Genomic DNA, 23,723 nt, shown 5'->3' on the forward strand with positions numbered 1-23,723 from the left:
AACGCCATACTAATCTAATAAAAAGTGATTGCACATTATTTAATCACTTCTGCAATATTAGACTAAACATTCCAATGCATTCCCAGCACTACCTTATTCGAAATGCACTGACAGACATCTAACAGTACATGTGCCATTTCAAGGAAAAGCTTTAAGGAAACATCGCTTCACTCCAAACAAAAATGTAGCTTTTTATGATAGCATTAAAACTGAGAACAATGCACCTATGCAACATACTGCTGTTCTTGCTGTGATAAGCTTAGTGAATTGCTTCAATTCGACGGGGGCTTGCTGGTCCCTCATAAGGCAAGCTCACTGTAAACTCTAGTCACACTACATCATCATTTAAGGCACTACAATAAGGGGACACACCAAACAACTCTTCATCACACATACCTGTGCAAAACAAATCAGAAGGTATCCTTTTCTCTCATGAAGCTCTACTCCTCTCTCAGTGCTACAGTGATGAGCTCTAACCATTGCATTATATCACATACATTCCAACATGAATCAATTCATTTTGGTTTAAATACAAAGGATACATCAATTCCATCCCCAGGAACGTTTAAGAATTAGACAAACACTAAGTACAGAGTTCAAGTATAACCACTACACATTTTGATTACAAAGACAGAACATTTGGGGTTAGCAGGAAGTTTTGCTTGTTATATTTTTCTAATCAATATGTACATATTTCATTTTTATGTAAAATATTAAAACACCACCAATACAAAACTTCTAAAATAGTTTTAAATTCAGTAATAAACTTTAAAATCTGGATTTTTTTTCCTTTTTTCTTTTTCTTTCTCTTTTTTTTTTTTTTTCTGATTCCTACATGCATGTACTGTATACAAGTCTTAATAAGAGCGCTTTAAAGTAGCTGTTGACATATCCAGGAGGATACGCTCACAGGAGTATAAAAAGCTGTACATATCAATACAGTGATGTTTCATTGTATTTCAAATTCAACTCCCTCCTAAATGAATCATGTGAGGAAAAACAGTAAGAAAAACAGAACAAAGAAAAGCCCTGTGCTTCTGTGAAGGAATCCAGCTCCGTTATAGGGCCAGCATCTAGTAAGTTGCAGAAACCAAATTTTAGAGCAATGCTGCACTATTCATTCTCAACTGGAGACTACAGCATCCTGATGAAGCTGCTGAGTTTGGTTACACAGTGAGATCTTGAATACAGTTTGAAAAACTTAGAAGAATTCTGCAATGAATGCAATAAAAATTCAGCTGCGTTATGGAGACACAGAATTTTCAAGAAAACAAAACAGATTTCAGGGTTTACACGGACTCCTGAATATATAATGTTGCTAGTATGAGGCAGCTGCCTCTACCAGTCCTTAAACAAAGCAGAGAAGTAAACAAAAAACTTTGACAGTAACCTATACGGAGATGTAATGGCTTTTGCAGACCAGCAATTTGTTAGAGACAAAGTGAATTAGAGAACAAATGTTAAAATATTAAACTTGATTTTAAAACTGCCCCAGCAACATAATGAGATAATCGTGCATTACATTTTTAGTGGCAACATGGATTTGTGCAAGCTGCTAAAATATAATCTGCTAGTCTTTTTGTTTAAGTTATACAAGTTAAAAAAGTCATCAGGATCTGTCTTCCAAGACACTGATTTTCTTTCCCCTTTTGATTAGCACAACAGAACATTTTTAAATAAATGTGACCATGAACTTTTTAAAAGCATCTATAAAAAGTAAGTAAAATTTTAAAAACTTAATTAGTGACCCTCGTACTGGTAACAAAGCATGCTGCTCAGTTAGTGACTGAACTCACTAGAGACATTTTTGAACAACATACAACCAGATCAGGGAGAAACAAAAACCAGGCAGTCATTACCAGGTAAAGGTTCACCTGAAATCCTTCTCCAATCTCTCAGGCCTATTGCAGGACAGTGCTTTACTAGGAACTACAAGTATGAGTACTGGTTGATCTTTGTAGGGCTCAGCGGATATCCAGTGTAAATAGCAGACCCTCTGGAAGCACCAATATAGGACTGGGGAGCAAACTGGTGTTGGTACTGGGCAGGCGGAACATTTGCAGAAGTCAGCAGACTTGGACCGACACTCACAGGGACCTGGTGGACAAGTGTGCTAGGGTGGGCAGCGTACGTGGTGTGCCGCGAAGAGCCCTGAGGGGAGAAGAGGTGGGCGATGGAGGTGGTGGAGCCCAGTGTTGCAGCAGTGGTTGGAGCATAAGTGTACATATGTGGCTGGCTGGAGAGGTGTGCATTTGCTGTTGCTGCTGCCAGGTGGGGATGCACTGGGCTGCTGTGCTGAAACGTGTAGGGAGCCTGAGAAATAGTTGACGTGAGGGGTGCCACATAAGCTTGCTGCCTACGTGGGACAGCATTTCCACTTCTCTCCTGTGAGGCCAGCACTGTTGTTTGCTGGTTCTGCAGGGAGAAGAAGTAAATAAGGTTAGTGGCTATCCTCAGTGAAAAGTGCAGTGGACAGGAGGTGAGCAAGGAAGGGTCAGCCAGAGCCTCCCAATCAACACCTCCATTCTAGCTACAGGGCTGACACTTCTGCAGATCCTCCCTTCACAGCTCTGTGAAACCCTCACATAAATTTGAGAAGGGTTACTGCAGTTCCACTGAGACGAAGGTTACACTTTTCTTCTCCAATGCGATCAAACTGCCATACCTGGGGTACCCCAGTACACAGCTGTACAAGTGCAGGCAGGTCCTAGGACTGACCCAGCCCTTGAACTCCTCACACATCTATTCTTCTGCACCTCAGTGAAAGCAGCAGCAGGGCTGCCTCATTTTAGCACAACAAAGCCTGTCTTGTCCCCATGCCAGAAATGAACCGGAGGTGCAAAACCTCCTCTCTCCTGAAAGGCTACTGCAGCTTGACTCAAAGATCAGATCAAGAGTGGTGACACAAATTGAAGTGAAACCAATCTCTGAAAGTTTCAAGGGAAGTCAGGTGCTAATTGTTCATTTGAGAGACAAGGTCCAGCCTTAATCTCCTGGTCAGGCCTTTGTGAGATCTAGAGAAGGAAGGTAAAGAACAGAAGAATCTCCTCATACTGTTGAGTGCCTTCAGTGCTACTCTTAATTCAACAGCTGGATCCTGGTGTTAGTCTCCCACCCGAGTGGCAAGAATGAGTCACTGCAAGACAGGTGTGACTAGGAGCACAAAGGAAGAATATGGACATAACCATGCTTCCTTCTCCTGTCCTCTGCTACAGGAACAAATTCTTTGCCTTGAGAAACTTCACCTATACTCCTTACAGAGTTTACCCTACCCTGTATAGCCACAGGACAGAATCAGCTTCAAAAAATTAATGAGGTAGCAGCTATCGATCCTCTTGCAATCAAGTCATCCTCCCTGCCATGTGGCATAGTATTTCTAAAGCAATTCTAAAGCATCATGTTCAAAGGTCAGCAAAAGTTACACTATGCCTTACCTGGCTGAGATTGAGGGGCTGCACACCGTTTGTTACCACACGATGTGAGCGGTACCCAGTAGGTGTTATACAGCATCCTGACGACTGCCCACTCACAGAGGCCACTGGCTTGGTCTTACTGGTGCTGCTCAGGATGCCTGAAAGATTTCAAAAGCTTAGTCCATTCTTCCTTCTCACATGCCATGCACTGTGATCACCAGCTTACATAACCAAAGAACGCACAGGGACTATTTCTGTAACAGAGCCTTTTCTTCAATTACGATTTAAAATCTGATTGCACAAGAAATCATTGGGAACTTTTACATATCTTTGTAAATGCAGCCAAACATATATGAAAGGTAAATCTATCAATGAAACTGAAAACAGAGCAAGGCTTGCACTCTCAGGACAGCAGCTGTGAAACCTAAAGCTGCTGAAGACCCAATGCAGATAGTCCCAAACTGTGAGGACAAAGCTGTCAGGAGTAAGAGAGCATCTGAGCCTTGGCAAAAACTACTGAGCACAGCAACTTATGAGAGCATACCTACCTGAAGCTTGGGTAGCTACAATGCAGTCATTGAGCTGTGTTTTCAATGGCGGCACAATTATAGTCCGAGAGCTGGAGCTGTCAGCCGCTCCTCTACTCGGCAGCTCCAGGGCACCGCCTGTACTCCTGAGAGAGGAAAGTGGGTCTGTGGCATAGGGGCTGTTCAGGGAGGAGTCGGAATCAGGGGAGTCATTAACAGTAACGTAGCTGATGACATTGGATCTCTGCTTCATACCCAAACTGCAGGGGGAAAAAAACCAAACAAAACAAACAGGAAACATTCTAGCTTTTCCCACTAGATACAGGAGATCTCCCTCTGGGATCTTATACCCTCCCTCCTTGTCAGATGAAATTCTGATTAACTAGAGACACAAACAGCACAGCAGATATGATGCAGAATTTTCTGTCTTATGCAGTGCTTCTTAGCCTAGCCAGGGCTTTGCATGTGGTGTTCTCCACTCTCCTTGATGCTTGGGCTGAGCTCAGGACAAATCAGTACTGGCCACCTAAATGAACTTCCTACCTGGCAGGTTTGTATTTGCTGTCCTCTTCCTCATCAGTGTCACTGCGAATGGTGATGACACTGACAGGTGGGCTTGGAGTGTCTGGGATCACAATGGGCTGGTGCTGCTCCTGCACTGGGACGAGCACATTGGAAGAGGAGGAGGTGGAGCGCAGAGGACTGCTCCCAATGAGCGAGTAAACTTGGGAGGGCACAGCCTCTAGAGTTGAGCTGGGCCTGAAGGAAAACCAAAGTAGTAATCAGCTACGTGTCAGCAGGCTAGGACAAACCAGCACCAGCATTAAGAACAGCCAGGCTCTAGCAGGCTGGAGCACACATACAAGAAGAAACGTCTTGAAATACACAAAGAGAACTTCAGTGCAGACACTCATACAGGAGAGCGTCATAGAACGCATCCCAGAAGGGACCAACGCACTCAGTGATACTCTGAACAGGACCGATTAATCTGAACACTGCTAGAAACTTGCCACCCCTTGTTCGACAGATGTCAGTTCTGTCACTTGTATTGCTATGGCACCAACACACCCCAAATGTGTAAACCCCCCCTTCGGCCAGTACAGTAAAGCACTTGGTGGACCACATGCCTTGCACTCTCACTGAAATTAATATCACTTATATCAGTGAATACAGTACAGAGAATTTTTCCAAGACATTTTTAAAAGCAACTGTAGCACATGAAAAAGTTACACAGACAATGCCTCTGTGATCAGAAGACCCATTTTTCACACCAAAAAGGCAACCTCCACAAACACACTCACAGTCTTTCTAGGACTGGGAAAGGAAGCCTTACTTGGCTGCGCTTGGTGCTGGCTGCTTGTTCTTCTTTGCTGGAACATTGCTGCTTTGCTGCTGCCTAACAACATGAGCAACTCCAACATTCAGAGGCTGTGCTGTAGCTAATGTCACATGGTTGGTCAGTAGTGATGGCTGTTGCATGAGAGTGCTATACTGATTTCCATGGGAATGTGCATTCCTGAAGCAGAAAAAAAAAAAAAAAAAAAAGACCCAAATCCCATGACTACACTGCAAGCTGCACCAAACCCCTGCGTGACTCTGAAGGGAAGGGAGAAATTCTGTGCACTGCAGGCAGTACTGCGATGGCATGTATTTCCATTCGGCACAGAGCTGGACCCCTGTGCAATCCCTACCTCCAGTCAGCTAATTGCTGGCTGCCACCGATCGTCTCTGGAATCACAGCTGCTGGCTGAACAGAGTTGTGCAAAGCAACCCCTGGGAGCTGCTGCCAGGTGGAAGGAAGCAGTATCTGCTGGGTTCCCCCAGGCCAGGCCTGCTGCAAAACAACAAACAGATACACAGGTTCACTAGATTTCAGTTCCTACAGGTGGAAAGAGATTTTTTCCAAGCAAAAAATGCACTCGTGTAGATTGTTAGCTTGCAGAGATAACGGCACATCATTGCACTTTCTCAAAAGGTCTCAGTACAGTAAGAGAACAAGAAAACCAGAGAAACAAGCTTCCCCTGACACTTTGCTAACCTTTTGTATCACAGATGTCACCTGGGGAAAAGAGTGTTAACATTGTACTGCAGAATGCAGCCAGATATTGTACTGCCAGATGCAGCATGAGTGATCAGCACTGTTTCTGCATGTAAGTTTATGCACGCTGCTCTGCTGAAGGATTCCAAAATATGAAGGCAATTTGGTCCTTTCTGTTTTTCTGCCGTACAGGGCTCACAGAGAGAGCCGAGACAGTGTTACTATCATGGAAATTCACCCCACCTCAACTAAAGTATTTAAGAAAAGCCACACTGAGAGAAACATTTAGTTACAAGGGAGATAGGTGAAGATATTTTCAATTCATTAATATTATTTAATGTTCCTGTCCAAATTGACAAAATGCAGTTTTTTTGGGGGAAAAAACCCAAACAAACCCCAAAATAAATTTGGCAGTACAATATTTCTATGATTTTGAAAACATATGGCTCTCTTTCTTGCAGTTTAAACTGCAAAATCGTAAACACCTGCTGTTTTAAATAAAATATTTCTGCAAGTAACAGATCCACTTATTACAAATACCAGTTCCAAACAAGAAGCCTTCAAAGCAGAGAGCTGCTAAAACCTCTGCCAACATAAGCGTAATAATAATAATAACAATAATAATAATATATTAAAAAAAAGAGAAATATGTTAAAAGTCACACCATGCGTCTTTCCAAAAGCCAACACCTGCACAAGACAAAGCAGAGAGTTTAATACAGCAAGATATAAAATCCCAATGAGAGGCAGAAATCGGGCCTTCCAAGCGACGAACTGTTTTGACAGAGGAAGGACAAAAATATGCAAAGCTTAGCAAATGGCTAATGCAAACTCAGGGGAAGCAGCAAGGGAGAAGTGTCGGAAGCACTAAAGGTGAGCAAATTCACGCCAAAGGCTCCCAGAATCCAAACAGAAATAGTAAGTCCTCCAGAGAAACTCAGAATCCAGGCTCATAGTCTGGAGACAGCTGGCTCTGATCTCCACTGCTGTACAGGGGAGTTGAATGTCAAGTCCACTGCACACACACAGGAGAATAGAATTTGCCTGTTGAATCAAAAGCCCAAATATACACTTTTGAAAACATCACTAACAACTCATTTGTGTCCCAAGCTCTGCTACAGTCACCCCTTGCCGTTTTCAGAGCCTAGATTGCAGCTTTTCAGCAATCAAAATTCAAGAGGAGGAAAGGAGATACATCCCTGGGTCTGTTTAGCTCAGAGCTGTGACCCAGGAGAACCCCACTCTCCTGCCTTCCCATCCTCAGAAATAGGGAGCAGTTCACTTAGTTCAGAAGAACTCAAATGAGTGGATTTTAATTTCAGTACAGGTATGACTCGAGCAAATTCCACTTCAGCAGAGGTCTCCCTCTTGGAAGAAAATGACACTCAAACTACCACTTTAAAGCCACAAGAAACAACATGGTTCACATAATGGAATGTGCTTTGAAAGACATGTGAGGATACCAGCACTTAAGTGCACTGCAATGTTTTCATAAGCTTCACTGATCTGATTCTGGAGTTTTACAATGACTTCTTTGTGGCACTTGCAAAGTTGTTCCAATGCAGATGCCAAATGAATACAGAAGAGGACAATTTTGAAAACATATGCTTCTTAAAGGTGTGTTTATTCCCTTTCCCCATCCTTTTTAAAAATTGTTCCAAATAGCCTAAAAGCTAGCTATTGCCATTTTGGATACTAGAGCTCACCTTTAATTTCAACCAAGAAATACATATGAACTGAAAGTATCTGTGAAAAACATTATCTTTATCTGGATGAAGCAAGCTACCTGCGATTGGCTATAAATAACAAAAGGCCAGAAAATTATTGTCAATGTTCAACAGAGGTTAAGAGAAATCGACTGCTAAAGCAATACATTAAAGAATTTGCTATCATTAGAGATTTTAGCCTGTGCTTAATGACCTGAAACATTTCTACATGCAAAGCAGCTTTACACATGTTGAAAACAAAATATGTAGCTAACTTGCCAAGTAGTTCAAAATCTGGCCATCCAGGTACCTGTAGCAGAGTCAAGCTAAAGACTGATTCCTTTGTATTCAACAATCAAAAGGCAAAGATAGGATAGTAAGCAAAGAACAAGAACCATTATAACTCTTCTACAGTATAGCTTAGAAGAGCTTTATAACACTAGGCTAGTAAAAAGTAATAGTCAATGTATCTGGATTCTTTACAGAGCCACACTAAACGTCAGAGTCAGACAGTGCTTCAGCAATGTTGGGGAGGAAAACAACAAGACATTAAGATGTAGCAAGAACACAGCCACAAGATGGCACATGCTTCCATGCCCTCTGCAAGTCTAAGTTAAAACAAAAACTCAGTTAGTGAACACAATCAAGGGAGGCAATTACCAGTACTGCAGCCGTCTGTTCTACTAGCGCTGGCCGGCCGGCTGCGCAGTTCAGAGTAAAGGGGACCGCATACTGCGGCGTGATGGTGGCTACTTGAGGATGAAGAGTTGCTACCATTAGTGGTGTACAGCTTCCCTGAAATGTAGATCAGGCAGTGAGTGAAACACATGTACTGAGGCAGGATAAGTGGGTTCAGCAATAGGGCCAGAAAAGGTTTCACCTCACTGGCATTCTATAGTGCTTGAGCAGACTCCAGAATTGTAATGGATGCAGTGAAACCAACACCCAGACCCTCTGGGCATGTTCCTCTAAGCAATTACATGTTCCTGAAGGGAACGCAAGGAACAGGGAATTTGGGAACAGGATCTCTCCGATGACACAGTTAAAAAGTAAAAATGAGATAGTGTTCAGCTATTGACACTTTACTGGGTCCCAGAGAGCAAGTTACACTACATACACTGCGCTAACTGTAACACAAACTGCACCCCTCGCAGGACACAGCATTTACTACCACACCTCCAAATTCACATACAGTACGCTTGGAAAAAGATAAACTAAGGGATTAATAGAAGAAGGCACAGTAGGTCTTTTGTATCATGAAAGAGCAAGGTTATCTGTGATGAAACCACCAAGACACATATTAGTCCCTCAATGTCTAATTAAAACTAGATTCTTAGTGTACAATTTGCACTCTCAGGAAAAGCAGGGTTTGGATTCAGGTGGGCCTCCTTCAAGTGTATTCTGCTTTTTGGATACCGTTTGTTACCTGTATAACTAGGCTAAACAAACCAGAGATGACAGAATGCCACCAAAATTATTTGGACTGAACAATCTAAAAATCACTCCTCTACAAGTAGGTCAGTAAGTACAACATACTGCCTGGAGAGTAAAAGTAATAAAGTATGTGTTAATGTCAACAGAAAGTAAAACTATGCAAATAAATAAAAGTGCACTCTAATTATAAAGGCAATTACAACTTTTCAGTGAATAAAACTTGTGAATCACTGGGCACTCGCTATATATTAAAGCATTACTTTTTGGAAATAAAATTGTTTTAATTTCCGACACATCACTAATGTTTAAAATACCATTTCTTAGAATTATTTGTGAATTTTGCTACCGCATATTGTTTAAACTGCAAACAACAGAAATAGGTATGTCATCTCTACACATCAATTTACACTAATAATGTAACTAACTGAGAAGGATTCAGAAATAATTTTGTTGATTTACAGATGAAATTTTAACATGAGTAATCTGTGTTGCCACTTCTGTTCACTGGGATCTTGCTTCTCACAGAAATTATTTCTTCTAAAATTTGCTGCCACATTTTTAAAGTGTAGGCAGAAAAGTACACCACTACCTATAAGGCAGTGTACAACCGTGAAAAAATACAGTTTGTTTTTAGCAGCTGAAAACTACATATTTATTCCCATTATTAAATCAAACTCCTAAAACCAGGGAGGCACATGACATAAAATAATTTAGACTTTAAATATTCCAGAAAACCAAACCAAAACAAGAAAACACTGTCTTAGAAGTGATCTGCATTTAACCTTTCAGAGTGTTCTGAGAACCCCCTGCTTTCACCCCAGCACCAGAGGGGCAGTCAGGTTCTCCTGGATGGTGGTAGGAATTGCAGGTAACTCTATGGGGTTTTTTTGGGTTGGTTTGTCTGTTGTTTTTTTTTTTACCTGTGTGAGAACTCCAGACTGGATCTGCAGTGGCTGTGCTGCAGGTGCTTGTGGTACAATTGGGACAGCATTCTCCATCCTTACTGGGAACCCAGAATGCTTTGTAGTTGCCTGAAGTCCAGCTGTGGAGGACAAGAACACATCACTGCTAAGCTGCTTTATTATTCCTTTTTTTTTTTTTTTTTTAAGTTTCTTTCCAAAATCAAATTCCTACTAGGTAAGGGCAGAAGACAGGGCCAGATGAAGACAAAGAAAAGCTGTTCCTTTTGACAAAAGCATACTAATAAAACACCAGCTGAAGTAAATAATTCTGCAGTTCCGGTATGCCAAAGGGCAACAATGGACAACCAGTCCTGAAAAGCTTGGCTCTGTTGAAGTCCATAGTCTTGTTTTCAGAAACAAAGGTAACACAGACATCTAATTCTATGTTGCTTGAGACTAAGTTCAAAGTTCAAACCTTACACTATCAGTTCCCATTTCATATATAACCCTCCATCCAGATATAAGCATAAATAGAGAACTTTCAGGATTAACAGAGCTACGCTTGGGCTAACCTCACTTACTTGCAACCTGTGACAATTTGCTGCTAGCAAACTACACGGCTGCATCAGTGCTTGTGAACTGAGACTCAAAGACCAGATATTCCCTCTTGACATACAAAACATAGCACAACACTTTCTTATTTTCAGATAGGTCTGGCTCCTCTGTTCACTGCTTTCTGTGGAATGCTGTTGTGTTCAGTTTGGGGAGAAAAAACTGTTGAGAAACCAGATGAAGACTGCAATCTAGGCAGGCAAGATACGGTCACCTGTTCAAGCATGACCTGGAAGAGAACCAAATTGTCTACACATGTCTGACCTGATTCTGCACTTGCATCTGATGCAAGAGCACTGTGTGACATGCACAGAGTGGTCTTCTGTACTTTCCCAATTTAGTGCAAATTGCAACTTCTCATTTCTACCTAATTGAAACCACAGTATCATATAAAGGGTTTTTCTGCTTACTTTGAAAAGCAGGGGGACAAACAATGAAGGTTTGCTGGAATGGGTCAGTCTGTGTGCAGATCTGGGTGGTTCCAGGTTGCAAGGAAACACTCTGTTGTGCCACTCCTGCAACTGGTGCTGCAGATGATGGATACAGAGCAGACTGATAGTTTAGCAGTGAGACGTCCGAGTTTGCCAGGGAAAGAGTAGCAGCAGCAGTAGAATTGGAAGCCAGTACACTGGCCTAGGGGGGAGGGGAAAAAAAAAAAAAATCAGATCTACCACTCCTAATTGTTATAAAACAAACAACAGGAACCATCAGTATTATACTATGAAGCAAACACCAGGAAAAGGTTTCAGGTAAAAGCCCTAAGACAACATAGGAGAAGAAACATGAATTGCACCAACTTTACTTACATTGCTGAACTGACAGGCAAGTATGATCAGGTGAAGTAAAGAGACTGCCTTGGCCTGAGTTTTGGAAAACTAAATTTTAAGACAAGACTACAAATTCTGGAGACCAATTTAAATAGTATTTTGCAGAATAGGATTTGGCCTGAAGGCACAAAATTAGACCACTCCATTCCTTTGATTAGTATAAAACAGCTAAAAGGTGCTATACCTGATTGTGTACTGTATTGAGCTGGTTGTTGAAGCTCATTGTCAGATTTGTGCTTGTATTAGGAGCAACATGAGTTGTGAATGGGCTCTTAATCTGATTCACTGTATCATACATATTAACTCTTCGCTTGCAGATCTCCATATTCTGAAAGCAAGATTTCACACTGAAACAGAATGACAGAAGGAAAATATCAGATATGTAAAAACAGTACAACAGAGACATGACAGATTCCCAACTTTATGCACACACCCTTAGGTTTAGGTTCCTTTTTTTTTTTTTTTTTTTTTAATCAACAAAGAATGTCCTAAAACATGAAAAGGAAGCTTATGAACATTCCATTCCTTACACATGCCATTGCTATTTTTAGATCAGCCAGAAACTGCAGAAAACAGCATTGACAGAAAGCAGAAAAGTGCTATTCTGTGTTTCCAATAAGTCCTCCTGAAACAAAATAAGAAATCTAAGGAAGCCTACTGATTACTGTGTGGGAAATCCAGTAGATGTGTCATTGTAACAAATGGATGGTTCAAAGTCTTCAGTGGAGTAATTCTCTTATCTGCATCAATTGTCAACATTTTCTTCAACAAATCAATATATTCCCTTCGGTCAGCCTTCTCTGCCAACATGTCGGTCCCTTCCAAGTCTGTAGACATATTCACCTTGGAAACAAAATGAGAGTAGTTCACGCAAACATCATTACCTAAAAAATCACGCAAACATTACCTAAAAATTCAGTAATTTCACATTATGCAGAAATATTTATTAAGTATTTCTGTCTCTTAGCCAACTTAATTTTAGGTACTACAGCGCTAACACACAACCCTTCCCTTGTTCATTCTATAAAAGGAAGTCAAACTTACACATGGAATTCTCATCTCAACATGAAGTTGGTCTGTTCAATAGATATCAACAAGGCTTCATTCTCCACTGCCTGGCAATATGCCCTCATTTTTTGTGTGGGGCTATAAGGGGCTAGCAAATCAGAATGGCAAGATTCTACATTCTCTGCACAGATGTAAAGTCATAACGGCTACAAAAGCAATAGAAAATTGGGACCAACATATTTAAGATTCAAGGCCTCATGATATTAAAAACACTCAGATATTCCTTCATTTTATCTCTGAAAACAGAATGAAAAAATAGAATGATCCATAGCTCCTGTCAACATTTCCGAAGTCCAATAAGAGGTCTAATCCTATAAACACATCTGGAGGGGCTTAGCTTTCTTACTGCTCGACTATTTCTAGTGATAACAGGCTAAGCACACTTGTTGCATCTACCAGATCAAGGCCTAGAGAAAAAACAAGACATTTCTAACTGCTTCATAATTAACACTTTGATAATCTTTAATACAGTGATTTCTGATGCAAATTGGCACCATGGCAAACCTACATCAGTGTTCTCAACAGCATGTGGAAGAGGACTGCTCCAGCACAGGAGCCTCATTTTTAGAGATCCCAATAATGTATGTAATTAATATGATAGTTATCTGTTTGTTATAAGATCTCCACACACCTGCGCCATATCATCTAAACAGTTGAATATGTATTTCCGAGCTTCTTTTGATTTTATTCCTGTCTCCAACTCATGTTCTTCTGGGGTCTGTAAAAGAAAGCATTTGTTAATATAAACTGAGATATCACATACTGATAAAGAAAAAGCAGCAAGAAAAGAGGCAAGCCAGGTGATCTTTTGCCTGCTTTAAGACAAATCACATGCCAGTAGGCCAAACCAAATCAGCCACGGGTTCTCATCTCCTCAGCTGGAAAGATCATTCATTGCAAAGCTGAATTAACAACAGGATGACTTCATTTCAAGGTTTCGCTGGGTAGTGCATTAGCCAGAAGAACTGAAGATTTCTGATTTAGGAAGAGAAGAGGCTATAGATATTTTAAATCCCTCTTTTACAAAGAAGAAAGGCAAAACCCCCCTCCTTTTGCTGCTCAGCTATAAAGGCAAATCGAGTGTATATCTGATTCTTTCCTGTCCTCTGCCAATACATAAATAGATTTCTGTTAAACTAACAAAGACCATCATGAAATACTCCCTATTTTACTCTCTGTATTGTCAGGAGATGACAACAAGGTGACATACTTCACCGAGACCGAGCAGGCCATAATAAGTAACCATTATCTCAATTACTTTAACACCCACTCTTTGCTGGTACTATCACGCACAGCTGCTATTGTTAGATGAGTACCAGGGGGTCTGTACATTTTCTGAAATGAAACACACAAGTCAGCTGTATTTGATGGCATTTCAAATCCTATCTTCACTCAGAACGTTTCTGCAGCACACTAAAACTAGGTACGAATTTATATCAAGTCCTCAATGAACAAAACAGAATTGGGAATTAAAAAGACAAACCTTTAGCCTCCACAGTGGGTATCCCAAATTTGGATCTCTGTTAAAAAACCTGCTTGTTTTCGTTCCCGCACTGAGAAGATACTCCGCTGGAAGGCCTTGAGTTTGTGAAATATAACGAATCTAGGAAAGAAGATTAAAAGAATGAGGACTCCCAATATAAAGAGCTCACAGCTAATGGAGTAATTATGAGCCAGGTTTGTTCACAGCGAATAGGAAATAACCTGTAAATAAAGAATGTCCAGCTAACTGAAAATGCAAAATTAAAGGGACTCTCTCAAGTATTTATAAGGACACTTAACTTTTTCAATCATATTATCTGCCGAAATTTTGGATTTTAAATACATCTTTCTTATTTTATGGAAATATTTTTTGCCCAAGTGTATGTGAACAGACTGTAAGCTTTTGAGACGTGGATAAAGTAAAGTCTTCAATAACTGCAATGTAAGAAGTACACCTTTTGAGAGAAAAAATACCACAGAGGTTATAATGTATGTATATGTAACTAAAGGCATAAGCATCTAAGCAACATTGCTGTGACTGGCTACATATACTCTAGGCACACGATTTGAGAATAATGTCATGGCAAAGCTGTCACTGACCAAGAAAGCAAGACCAAACCTCTAGTACAATCAGATTCTCACATCCTCAAAAACATTTCATATACTTTACACATAACAAAAAAATGGCTCAGAATTTTGGAAAATGCACCTGAATACTTGTAAGGGTATCAATAAAACACTGGTAAAGAGCTAACAAATAAAAAGGTATGCTCAAAAGGAAAGAAAATAGCAAATTATGAAAAAACACAATAATAAGCTTTTAAAAATATTCCAAGTGTTGCCCAACTGCTAATGCTATTTGCTCTCAAGATGTACGGTGAGAAATGTGACATTGCCTTTGTCATGACTCTCTCCTCAAAGGGGTCTATTTAAAAGTTCAAGAAACACCCCCCCCGATGAGTCTGATTTATAAAAGGAGGACTGGAAAAGGGTTAAAGTAACCTGGCTTTGTCTGAATTATCAATTATAGGTCCTTTAGCACGTCTCATTTCTTATTTGCAAAACTCCTGCTATTCCACTGTGCCAAACCAGCTAAACATTGCAGGGCATTTAACTCACTGGTACAGCTTGTGATCCATACGAATTTACAGACTCATTTTTCATTTATGCCAGTGTGGATCTGAAGTGTCTGCAGGTGAGCATTTTTTGTATCTACACAATCGTCCAGCTAAGAGTTCTGCTGTTTTTATGAGACATAATCCTTGCTTTAGAGCCAAAGGGTGTTTAAAAAATAACTGTAAATCCCATCCCAACCCATGAACTCATTCCTGGAGAGGTCCTCTCACAAGTTCTGCCCGAGCTTTTACTTGCTGCTACAGAATCTTAGAAAACATGAAAGCAACTCATCCGTAGTTTTCAAGGGCAATTCAGATATCAAAATCAACCACATGAAGTCACACCTCATGCTGCCTCACAAAGGACTGCAAAATCCTGTCTATTAAGCAATGGAAAAAGCACCTCCTCCCCACCCACCTACATGACTAGATAAGGTTCTCAGAATTACACAAAACTCAGTGTGCAAGGAAACCACCAAGTCATACCTCAGTTATTTTCTAACTCATTCTGCTCATTAAGGTACCACTGTGTTTCCTTTGGAAATTTACAGTGCTGGGAAGGTGTAACACAAGTAAACTTAGTAAGTTTTCATGTATTTTATCACATAAGGAAAACTATACCAAGCACTGTAACCAAGATACCACCATAAAAACCACAGTGGAAAAGTTACCCTCAAAAACCCTCTCATATAGGCTTTTTGTCCTTTTATAGGCAACTGACTAGCCCAGGTAATAATGCTAAGTATCCATGGAAAGAACTAATTAGTTCAAGATGCCTTTTCAGACTCTTGCCCTTGTATTTCAGAGACAGCTTGGGGCTCATGCTTTGCATTAAAAAGAAGGGCTGCTGTAGGTATTAACAGGACAGGAATGATAGGCTTGCTTTGTCTCCACATGGAAAAACTACCCTCATGGTGAAATTACAGAGGGCGTTTCAAGTCAGGACACACACCTCACTTCTGTTTTGACAGGAAGGTATTTCAACAGCTTTTGAGTCTGGAAGCCAAGGAGTTAACTGTAAATTGAGTCTATATATTGGATAACTACATTCAACTCAAGTTAAAACACACAGAACTCCGTGCTCTCCTGTACAACAACAGAGAGAGACGGGCAATGGGAATATCACAGAGAGAAAATTAACTTAAGATGACAGACAACAGCGATTTATACTAGATGAAATTTGATGTGGGATACATTGGGTTCAGAGGGTCTGAACACAGATCATTGTGGTTTCATTTGAACATCCCCACGTCCGGCACGCACTCTCACCTGATCATACTCAGATGCTCCTGGATACAGAGGCCAGCCTAGAAACAGCTCAGCTATCACACAGCCCAGTGACCACATGTCAATAGCTTCACAGAACGGTAAACCCAATATGATTTCAGGAGCTCTGTTGAAATAATAATAATTAAAAAAAAAAGTAAAATCTTTGACTCTGAAAGCATGCAGTTCTCTCCTATAAATTGCTCTGGATAATGCCCCTCCTTCTCTCCTTCAAGCACAAGCAAATCTGTGTGAAGCTAAGTGATTCACTTTAAAGCAGAAGGTGTTTCCTCAAGTGGCCTAATAGATCCCAACCTTTTAATCACTTAGTGGCACGGCTGGATTCGTTTTATTGCCATGCTGTCCTCCAACTCCTAGGTGGCCTTTATGCAACTGTGATACGAACTCACTCCTTCAGTAACCAGTTTAATGACACCTGACTGTATGGTGTGAGGAGTCCCTGAGACAGTGCCCAACCTACCCTAACAGAACTGGGAAGAAAAGTTCTGGCAAATGGTGCTCAGACTTCTCTGAGAAGAAGGTCTCAGGTCCCAGGTAACCAGCTGCAGAGGCTGCCTGTTTTCATGTGGAAAAGAACAGCATCTGCACAGCCAGAAAAAGGAGCTCTTCAGAGAGCCGCTTGGTTTCTATCAGCAGGTTTTCATACAGGGTTTGTTTGGAGAGTTTCGAGTTTAAAATGGACGGAAAGAACACAGCTGGAGATTGTGACTGCTTTGCAAGGTTGTGTTACAGGTTTCTGTGCACTGAACCACACCTAATGCAAAATCTACCTGTCTGGCCTAGCCTTTACAAGAAGGTGATGAAAAAAACCTCAAACTCCAAGCAGGGTTTACTCCTGCAACAGGTTGGAATTTCAGGGAGATTTCTGCCTGGAACTGACTCATAACACAAAAGGATGTTTTAATACAACCCTTCACCTACACACAATTCTGAAACAAACCGATGCCATTCTGTCAGGCTGAATTCTGGTCATACATTTGCATACAGCATAAAACCCAAGTGCTGCAAAAACCACGTGAGTTGGTGTGGGAATTTACTCTGGAAAGTACAGGAAGCCTTGATCTTCTTCATGCATAACTAACACAAGCGCAAAGGAAGACAGAAAAGTCCTAAACTCCAGGCTATATATTTTCTGGTCATGACTCGGGTAGCATGCCCCAGGGCTTGCATGACATTTCTTGTGTTACAGTGTGGATATTTCTGTTGTTAAAAAAGGCTCTGAAACCAGTCTTTCTACAGAATTCTGAAAAACAGGGCTTGCATAATGTACAGGTGTCAACAGATCTGACACTCACCTTCCTCAACTGTTCAACCCAAATGTACCTCCCAACTGCTTGTATATGGCAAGAAGTGACTCTCTAATTAATCACCCTTTGTGTCGTGGTGACTACACAATTACCATTAGCCAGTCTCCAAAACAAATGCACTCACCCCAGTTGCCCAGGCACAGTGCCCCCCGAGAAAGCACAAGATATATCAAAAAAGATAGATAGCTGAACCAGCTGTTTGCTGCAACAAGGTCATACCTATTCTCTATCGTTCAGCTTTAAAGCAACAAGGTTCTTCTATTATGTCTGAGCCTCCCCAAAACAGAGCCATGATATACCTTTAGTATTTAAGTCAAGACGTTCTGACACTACTTCTACTTGACACTGATCTCTTTCTACCTTCTTGTTTGTCTGTCCCTGGCAGTAGTCGACTTTGGAAGGGTTTCACATATGTGAAAATGTAAAATGATTATGCAAATATGATAAATATTTGATATTTGAATGCTGAATGTCCTGCTAAACACTTATATTTTAAAGAACTATGCTAGCATAGATCCAACTTTCTATAGGTTAACAGGCACAAACAAGAGGAATCCATTTCTGTAGTACTTTGGTCTTCACAAGCAGAGCAAGTACGATGCAGTCATTCACACAGGATTTTCAGAACCCCATGTGCCATTAGCCTACCAGTCATCATCAACAAACTGTATTGATCCTCTTGATTATCCTTCTTATGCAGGAATTTCCAATTCAGATAGGACCCAAACCTGTCATATAAGGAATGCTGCATGTATAAGTTTGCTTGGTTTGGACTGGCAAACAAACTAAAATATAAGGGGCTTGTGGTATAAGCAGAGCATGCCAATCCTTCACAAGTGCATTAAAAAAATCCCACCAATTCCAACAGAAAGAAAGATTAGTGGCAACAAAGGCTAGATGTGGTAGTTTGTTAGTCTTTAACTACACGCTGGAATAGACATACGTATTCCAAACCTCAATACCAAAATGATAGCAAGTTGAACTCTATGCATTTTATTCCCTGAAACTAAATAAACTAACTTCTCACAAGCCACCTGATTTCATTTTGATTGCAGAACAGAACTGGTAAATCAGTATCTCATCTCCTTTTACACCACTATAATTAGCAGCCTTATGAGATGTGAGTTGAAACAGGACAACACGCAAAGGTCACTTTCATAGCTAGTCTGTCAGAGATTAAAGTGATTTTATGATCTTAGGCTCTTTGAAATAGAAATCAACAACATTCTTTCTTTGCATACACGCTTGCCAAACTGGGACTTCCAAGTTGGCAAATATGCTCAGGCACTCTCAGAAGAGAGAGGATTCACAGCAGTAGCATAAAAATCCAAGACTTACTTTTAGCATTTCAAAACACACCATGTTTACGCATGGGTCTTCAGGCCCCCCCCTTGTGAAGAACGATGGTAATATGAAGCTTATACAACTGCAACTAGAAATGCAGAGAATAACATGATCACCACTCAGAGCTGGATTAGCAAGCAGAGAGTTAGATTTGGCAGCATGCACTGCTGCTTCTCAGGCCAACATGACTGGGACAGAAGTAGGTCATGTAGCCCAAAGCAGAGGTAAGAAACAGATACTACTGCACTCTGCAAGCTCCCTCAACACTCAGTGCTACATTCTCGTGGCCCAAATTGTTCAGTCCTTCAGCTTAGTATCTTCAATTTGCTAGGTGCCTCTACACTGACCCACAGGAAACATCAGGAGGTAGGGATCTGAGTAAGACTCACATGATGGCTGTACTTATATACAACATGGGACACAAGTAAACCTCACACTCTGAACAGCAGGAAGATCAGTCTTCCCAGAGATTTTTCACTTCTGCAAGCTGTCTTGCTTCCTTGTATTATTTATCCTCCCCAGGGAGAACAAAATCATCCATACCCTTCTGTACCTGATGTAACAAGCATATACTCTGGTTTTCAGGTCAGGAATTACTGCTAATAAATCTCAGGACTGCCACAGAAACTAGTCACTGCATAGAAGCATGACTGCCAGAGTTAGTCTACTCCTAGACCATGCCTGGCTTCAAAGCCAAAGAATTTTTCATGGGCACTTCTACTCACACTTTAAGTCAACCATGTCATGACAGTAAAACTGCCCTTCTTGCTTGGGGTTACGCTGTGGAGGCAGCAGTAATGCCTGTGGAGAGAGGGAGCCTGCCTCAGCCTTACCATGCTTGCCCTGACAAACCCAATACTACATCCCAACTGGATGTACGGCTCCAGCAGTATCATCGAGACGGATGCAAGTTGTCCAGCTGCCAGAAGTACAATCAGAACCTGGAGTGAGCAGGGCTGTTGGACAAGATGACCTGTGGCAGCACTTAGCATAACTAATAAAGGAAGGTTTTTTTTCCTTCAGGGTATATATATCAGAAAATTCACCTTACAGTACCCAAGTTTGGCTGGTTTAGATGTCTCTACAGGAGACCGGGGTTACATAAGTGCCAGTAACAGGTATTAAAAACAAGTGAAAAGTGAACACAGAACAAGAAGTTTATTTTTAATAGCTGACAGAGAACCAAATGAAGAATTGGTTGATACTGTTTTATTAAACACAGCATTGAAAAAATTTCCAGCTTAGAACTCATCTGAACACTAATTCAATGTGAATATGGTTAAAGGAACCCAGTTCTCCCACAATAAGCTGGTTTCTACACCATCTCCATAAGTTCCTAGATTATGGATTTTAGTAATCATCACCATTAAACTAATTACATAGCACTAAGTATTAGATTTCCACATCACAGCATTCTTAACTTCAGTCAAGCAGACAGTCTTAAACACCATCTAGTATCAGGTTGTTTGCCCCTCTGGCAGTGTCGGTCACCCCGCGTCAGGGAGGCGGAAGTGGCTTGGAGTTCAGTGCCACACACAAAGATGAAGCAGACAGCTTCCTTCCCAGCAGCCCCTTTAAGATACTTATCCCTTGCTGCTTTTGCCTCAGCCAAATCTGATTTTTGCAATATCAGAAACTGGAAAGCACTATATGCCTCCCCAAACTGCTTTTCTCACATGTGCTGCAAGTCAGATTGAGCAGATTCTTGATCAGCGGTCACCTCTCTCAATGCAACAACAACAAAACTAATAAAATGCTCGCTGTCTAAAATGCATTAACAGAGCTATGGCGCATAGAAGACAACTGCATTACAAAAAATAACAATCAATAGTTTAGAATTGGAAAGATCGGTGCCAACAAGCTGAGTGAAGATCATGAGGAATGGATTAAGAAAAGCCTATATCACATGAAAGAAATGGCACAGAAAGCTGGTACTTGGTGTTAGGGTGAGTAAAACAAAACAAAACAAAGGGGACAAGGATACAGGGAGCATGAAGAATGAACAGAACAAGCCTACTACAAACCAGGTCTTTAAACTGAAGCTAGGAGGACGGGAAAGACATCAAACAGGGCAGAGACACAGGGTGGGGTGGAGTGTCTCAAGTCCTCCGTCTTGTCCCAGCTGGAAGGACTAGATACTACTTAAGTTTTGCGTCAAGTGAGCTCACATTCCACTGAAAGCAACCCTGACAACACAGCACAGACTTTTTCATGTCCCTTTGATGCCAGAAGTTCTTTCTGCATCCATTTATTGAAGTCTACTGCTACTTATATTGAAACATGCACTATGAACGGAACCAAGCTGAAGGAATAATTGAAAGAAAAAGCACAGCTTGCTTTAGCTACACAGTTTCTGAGTTTTAACATTTTTTGCCCATAGTTTATTTTTAATTCTTAGACAGGACTAGGGTAGAAGCCATTTCTACATTTCGCTAAGGGAAGCAGAGATCTAGCTCATCCCCGTTTTAAAAGAGCTACAGGCCTCATGAAAGCATGACTTACCAAGGGCTGATACAGGAAGTCATGTGCTCATGAAGTGGGTTCAGACAAAGATGAAACCAGAAGAAACAGGATAAAAAGAAATTGGCATCCCTTTGACTTATCTCCCTTCTAAATGACCATGGTTAATGGACTAGTTTCAGATCATGGCAAATAAATCCAAAATGCACTACTTACTAGCAGCCTACTGCTTCCCCAATTTGCTACTTCACACATCGTCACAAACAAGCAACAGGGTAAAATCAACTTACTGCACTACTCTGGGGTAAAAGGAAAGTATTGGACTGCATATTATGTCACACTTGCAAAGCAGAAGTTCTATTTATTTACATACAAATTTCAGAAGAAATCTCCAGGAAACATGCAGAACAGTGGATAGGCTGATCATTTCCTCCTTTCCCCTAAACTGGGATTAGGCCTAACAGCAGAAGAGTTAAGTAATTGTAGAAGCAAACCCCTAGCACCCCATCAGGATCAGCTTTTCTTTGCCTGCGCAGTGTATGAAGGCGAGCACTGTGTCAGTACTTACCTGTAATAGCGCGACTGCAAATAAGTGGAGCACACTGCTTTAGACACGTGGCTGGCTGAACCAAAGTCTATCACCTTCACTCTGTAGGGCTGGCGCGCAGGATCCACCAACATGATGTTCTCTGGTTTCAAATCAGCATGTATCAGACCCAAACTCTTTAACTTCATCAAGGCAGTAGCCACTTGCTGCAGAATTGGTCGGATGTATTTCAGGGGCAATGGACTGAACTTATTTTGCTTTAAGAAATCATATAAGTTCTGTTCTAGCATCTCAAATACAAGGCATGTATGATTCTTGTGTTGAAAGCACTCATAGGAGCGAACAAAGTTATACTCGTCAGCATTCTCGCTGCTCAAGCGAGAGAGGATGCTCACCTCTATCTGGCCCTGCCTAGCATAGGAAGGATGGTTCTTCAGGATTTTGATGGCTACAATCTCCTTCGTGCTACGTTTCCAGCATTTTGCCACCTGACCAAACGTCCCTCGGCCCAGGAATTCCAAGACCTCATAGCTGTTTGTCATAGAGCACAGGATCTCATGCTGGACCAGCTGATAATCCCCTTCACCACTGGAACTGCTGCTTTTAGTGGTTACCGTGGTGGTTGTGGCCGCAGCACCCACCGCAGGTCTGTTTTGCAGCATGAGAGGTGGATGTTCCTCAATTATCTGCACACTACCGTTGCTGTCGACCTCTTCACTTTTCCTTTTTAATCCACATTTTTGGTATGGTTCCAGTAAAGAAACGTTGCTCCTGTGCGTTAGGGTTTGGCTGTTCTGGAAGGACGCTGTTGCACTGCTGCCTGTGCTGTCGGCTGCTGTAACCACAATGTGCTCAACTGAAGGAGCAGGGAGAAGGAGGTTCTGATCGTAAGCAGGGATGCTGAAATTGGCTACCTGATGAGAGGAGCTTGCTTGTCCTTGAGCTGCTGGGAGGTTTTTGCTGTGGGTATAGTATTTGTCACTACTGCTCTGTCCTGAAACATCCCAGACAGAGGGCTCCACTTTCAGTTTCTTGGCACTGCAGAAGGCACTCGAGGATACTGACGGAGGGGAGAACACCTGCAGCTGTGAGGCCATACCTGAAAAGGGAGAGGAGAACTCATTAGGACTGCTTAGTGACAGCAGGTTGCGATGGAACGAGATCCTCCATCTGCACAAGAAACAGAATGGCAAGTATCATTCTAAGCACCATACAGTGCCTACTGCCTCGGAAGGCAACCTTTTGAACGGCTGGTCCTAACGGCATCCAGAGCGAGGCTCTCCGGTGGAATTACTGCATTTTGCCTCACTGCCTGTAGCATTAGAAGCAGACAGCTCTTCATGCGGCTTTCTAAAGGCTAAAGAAATCCCAGCACGGGACAGGAAAACAGTACTGAAGAACGGGAGACAGCACGCAAGCGGGAAGATGCCGAGAAAATGAAGATCACTTCCCCCCCCCGCCCCCAGGCCTGCTCCCCCCTCAACTGTAAGACCAGAGTCGGGGGGAATCCAATCAGACGAGTCAAACTCCTCACCGGGAGCCGCTCCGGCGGAGCGCACCCCGGGGCAGCGCCTGACGCACCCACTCAAACGCCACGACCCGAGGACGACGGCCAGCAACGCGCCGCCAACCGGCTCGCCCGGCCCGGCGCCGGG

At 41.8% G+C, this 23,723-nt stretch overlaps 1 protein-coding gene across 3 annotated transcripts; it reads right to left on the bottom strand.

Annotated features, from left to right (window-relative positions):
• Positions 1-809: 809 nt before the first annotated feature.
• HIPK1 (homeodomain interacting protein kinase 1) lies at positions 810-23,186 on the bottom strand. Of its 3 annotated transcripts, none has more exons than XM_010578646.1 (15): positions 22,090-23,186; positions 16,393-16,516; positions 14,010-14,129; positions 13,158-13,244; positions 12,117-12,301; positions 11,643-11,805; positions 11,042-11,264; positions 10,038-10,159; positions 8,344-8,478; positions 5,632-5,771; positions 5,274-5,456; positions 4,484-4,699; positions 3,962-4,200; positions 3,435-3,571; positions 810-2,415 (listed from the first exon to the last, which is right to left on the bottom strand). In XM_010578646.1, exons 1-15 carry the CDS (start codon positions 23,163-23,165, stop codon positions 1,930-1,932), a joined length of 3,636 nt encoding a protein of 1,211 aa, XP_010576948.1. In that variant the 5' UTR covers positions 23,166-23,186; the 3' UTR covers positions 810-1,929. The 3 variants fall into 3 exon arrangements, with proteins under 3 accessions (XP_010576948.1, XP_010576939.1, XP_010576957.1); XM_010578637.1 differs by having other exon boundaries at positions 5,632-5,774; XM_010578655.1 differs by lacking the exon at positions 8,344-8,478 and having other exon boundaries at positions 5,632-5,774.
• Positions 23,187-23,723: the final 537 nt, after the last annotated feature.

Source organism: Haliaeetus leucocephalus, unplaced genomic scaffold (genome assembly GCF_000737465.1).
Source record: "Haliaeetus leucocephalus isolate CR32 unplaced genomic scaffold, Haliaeetus_leucocephalus-4.0 Scaffold68, whole genome shotgun sequence".
Taxonomy (NCBI): Eukaryota; Metazoa; Chordata; class Aves; order Accipitriformes; family Accipitridae; genus Haliaeetus; species Haliaeetus leucocephalus.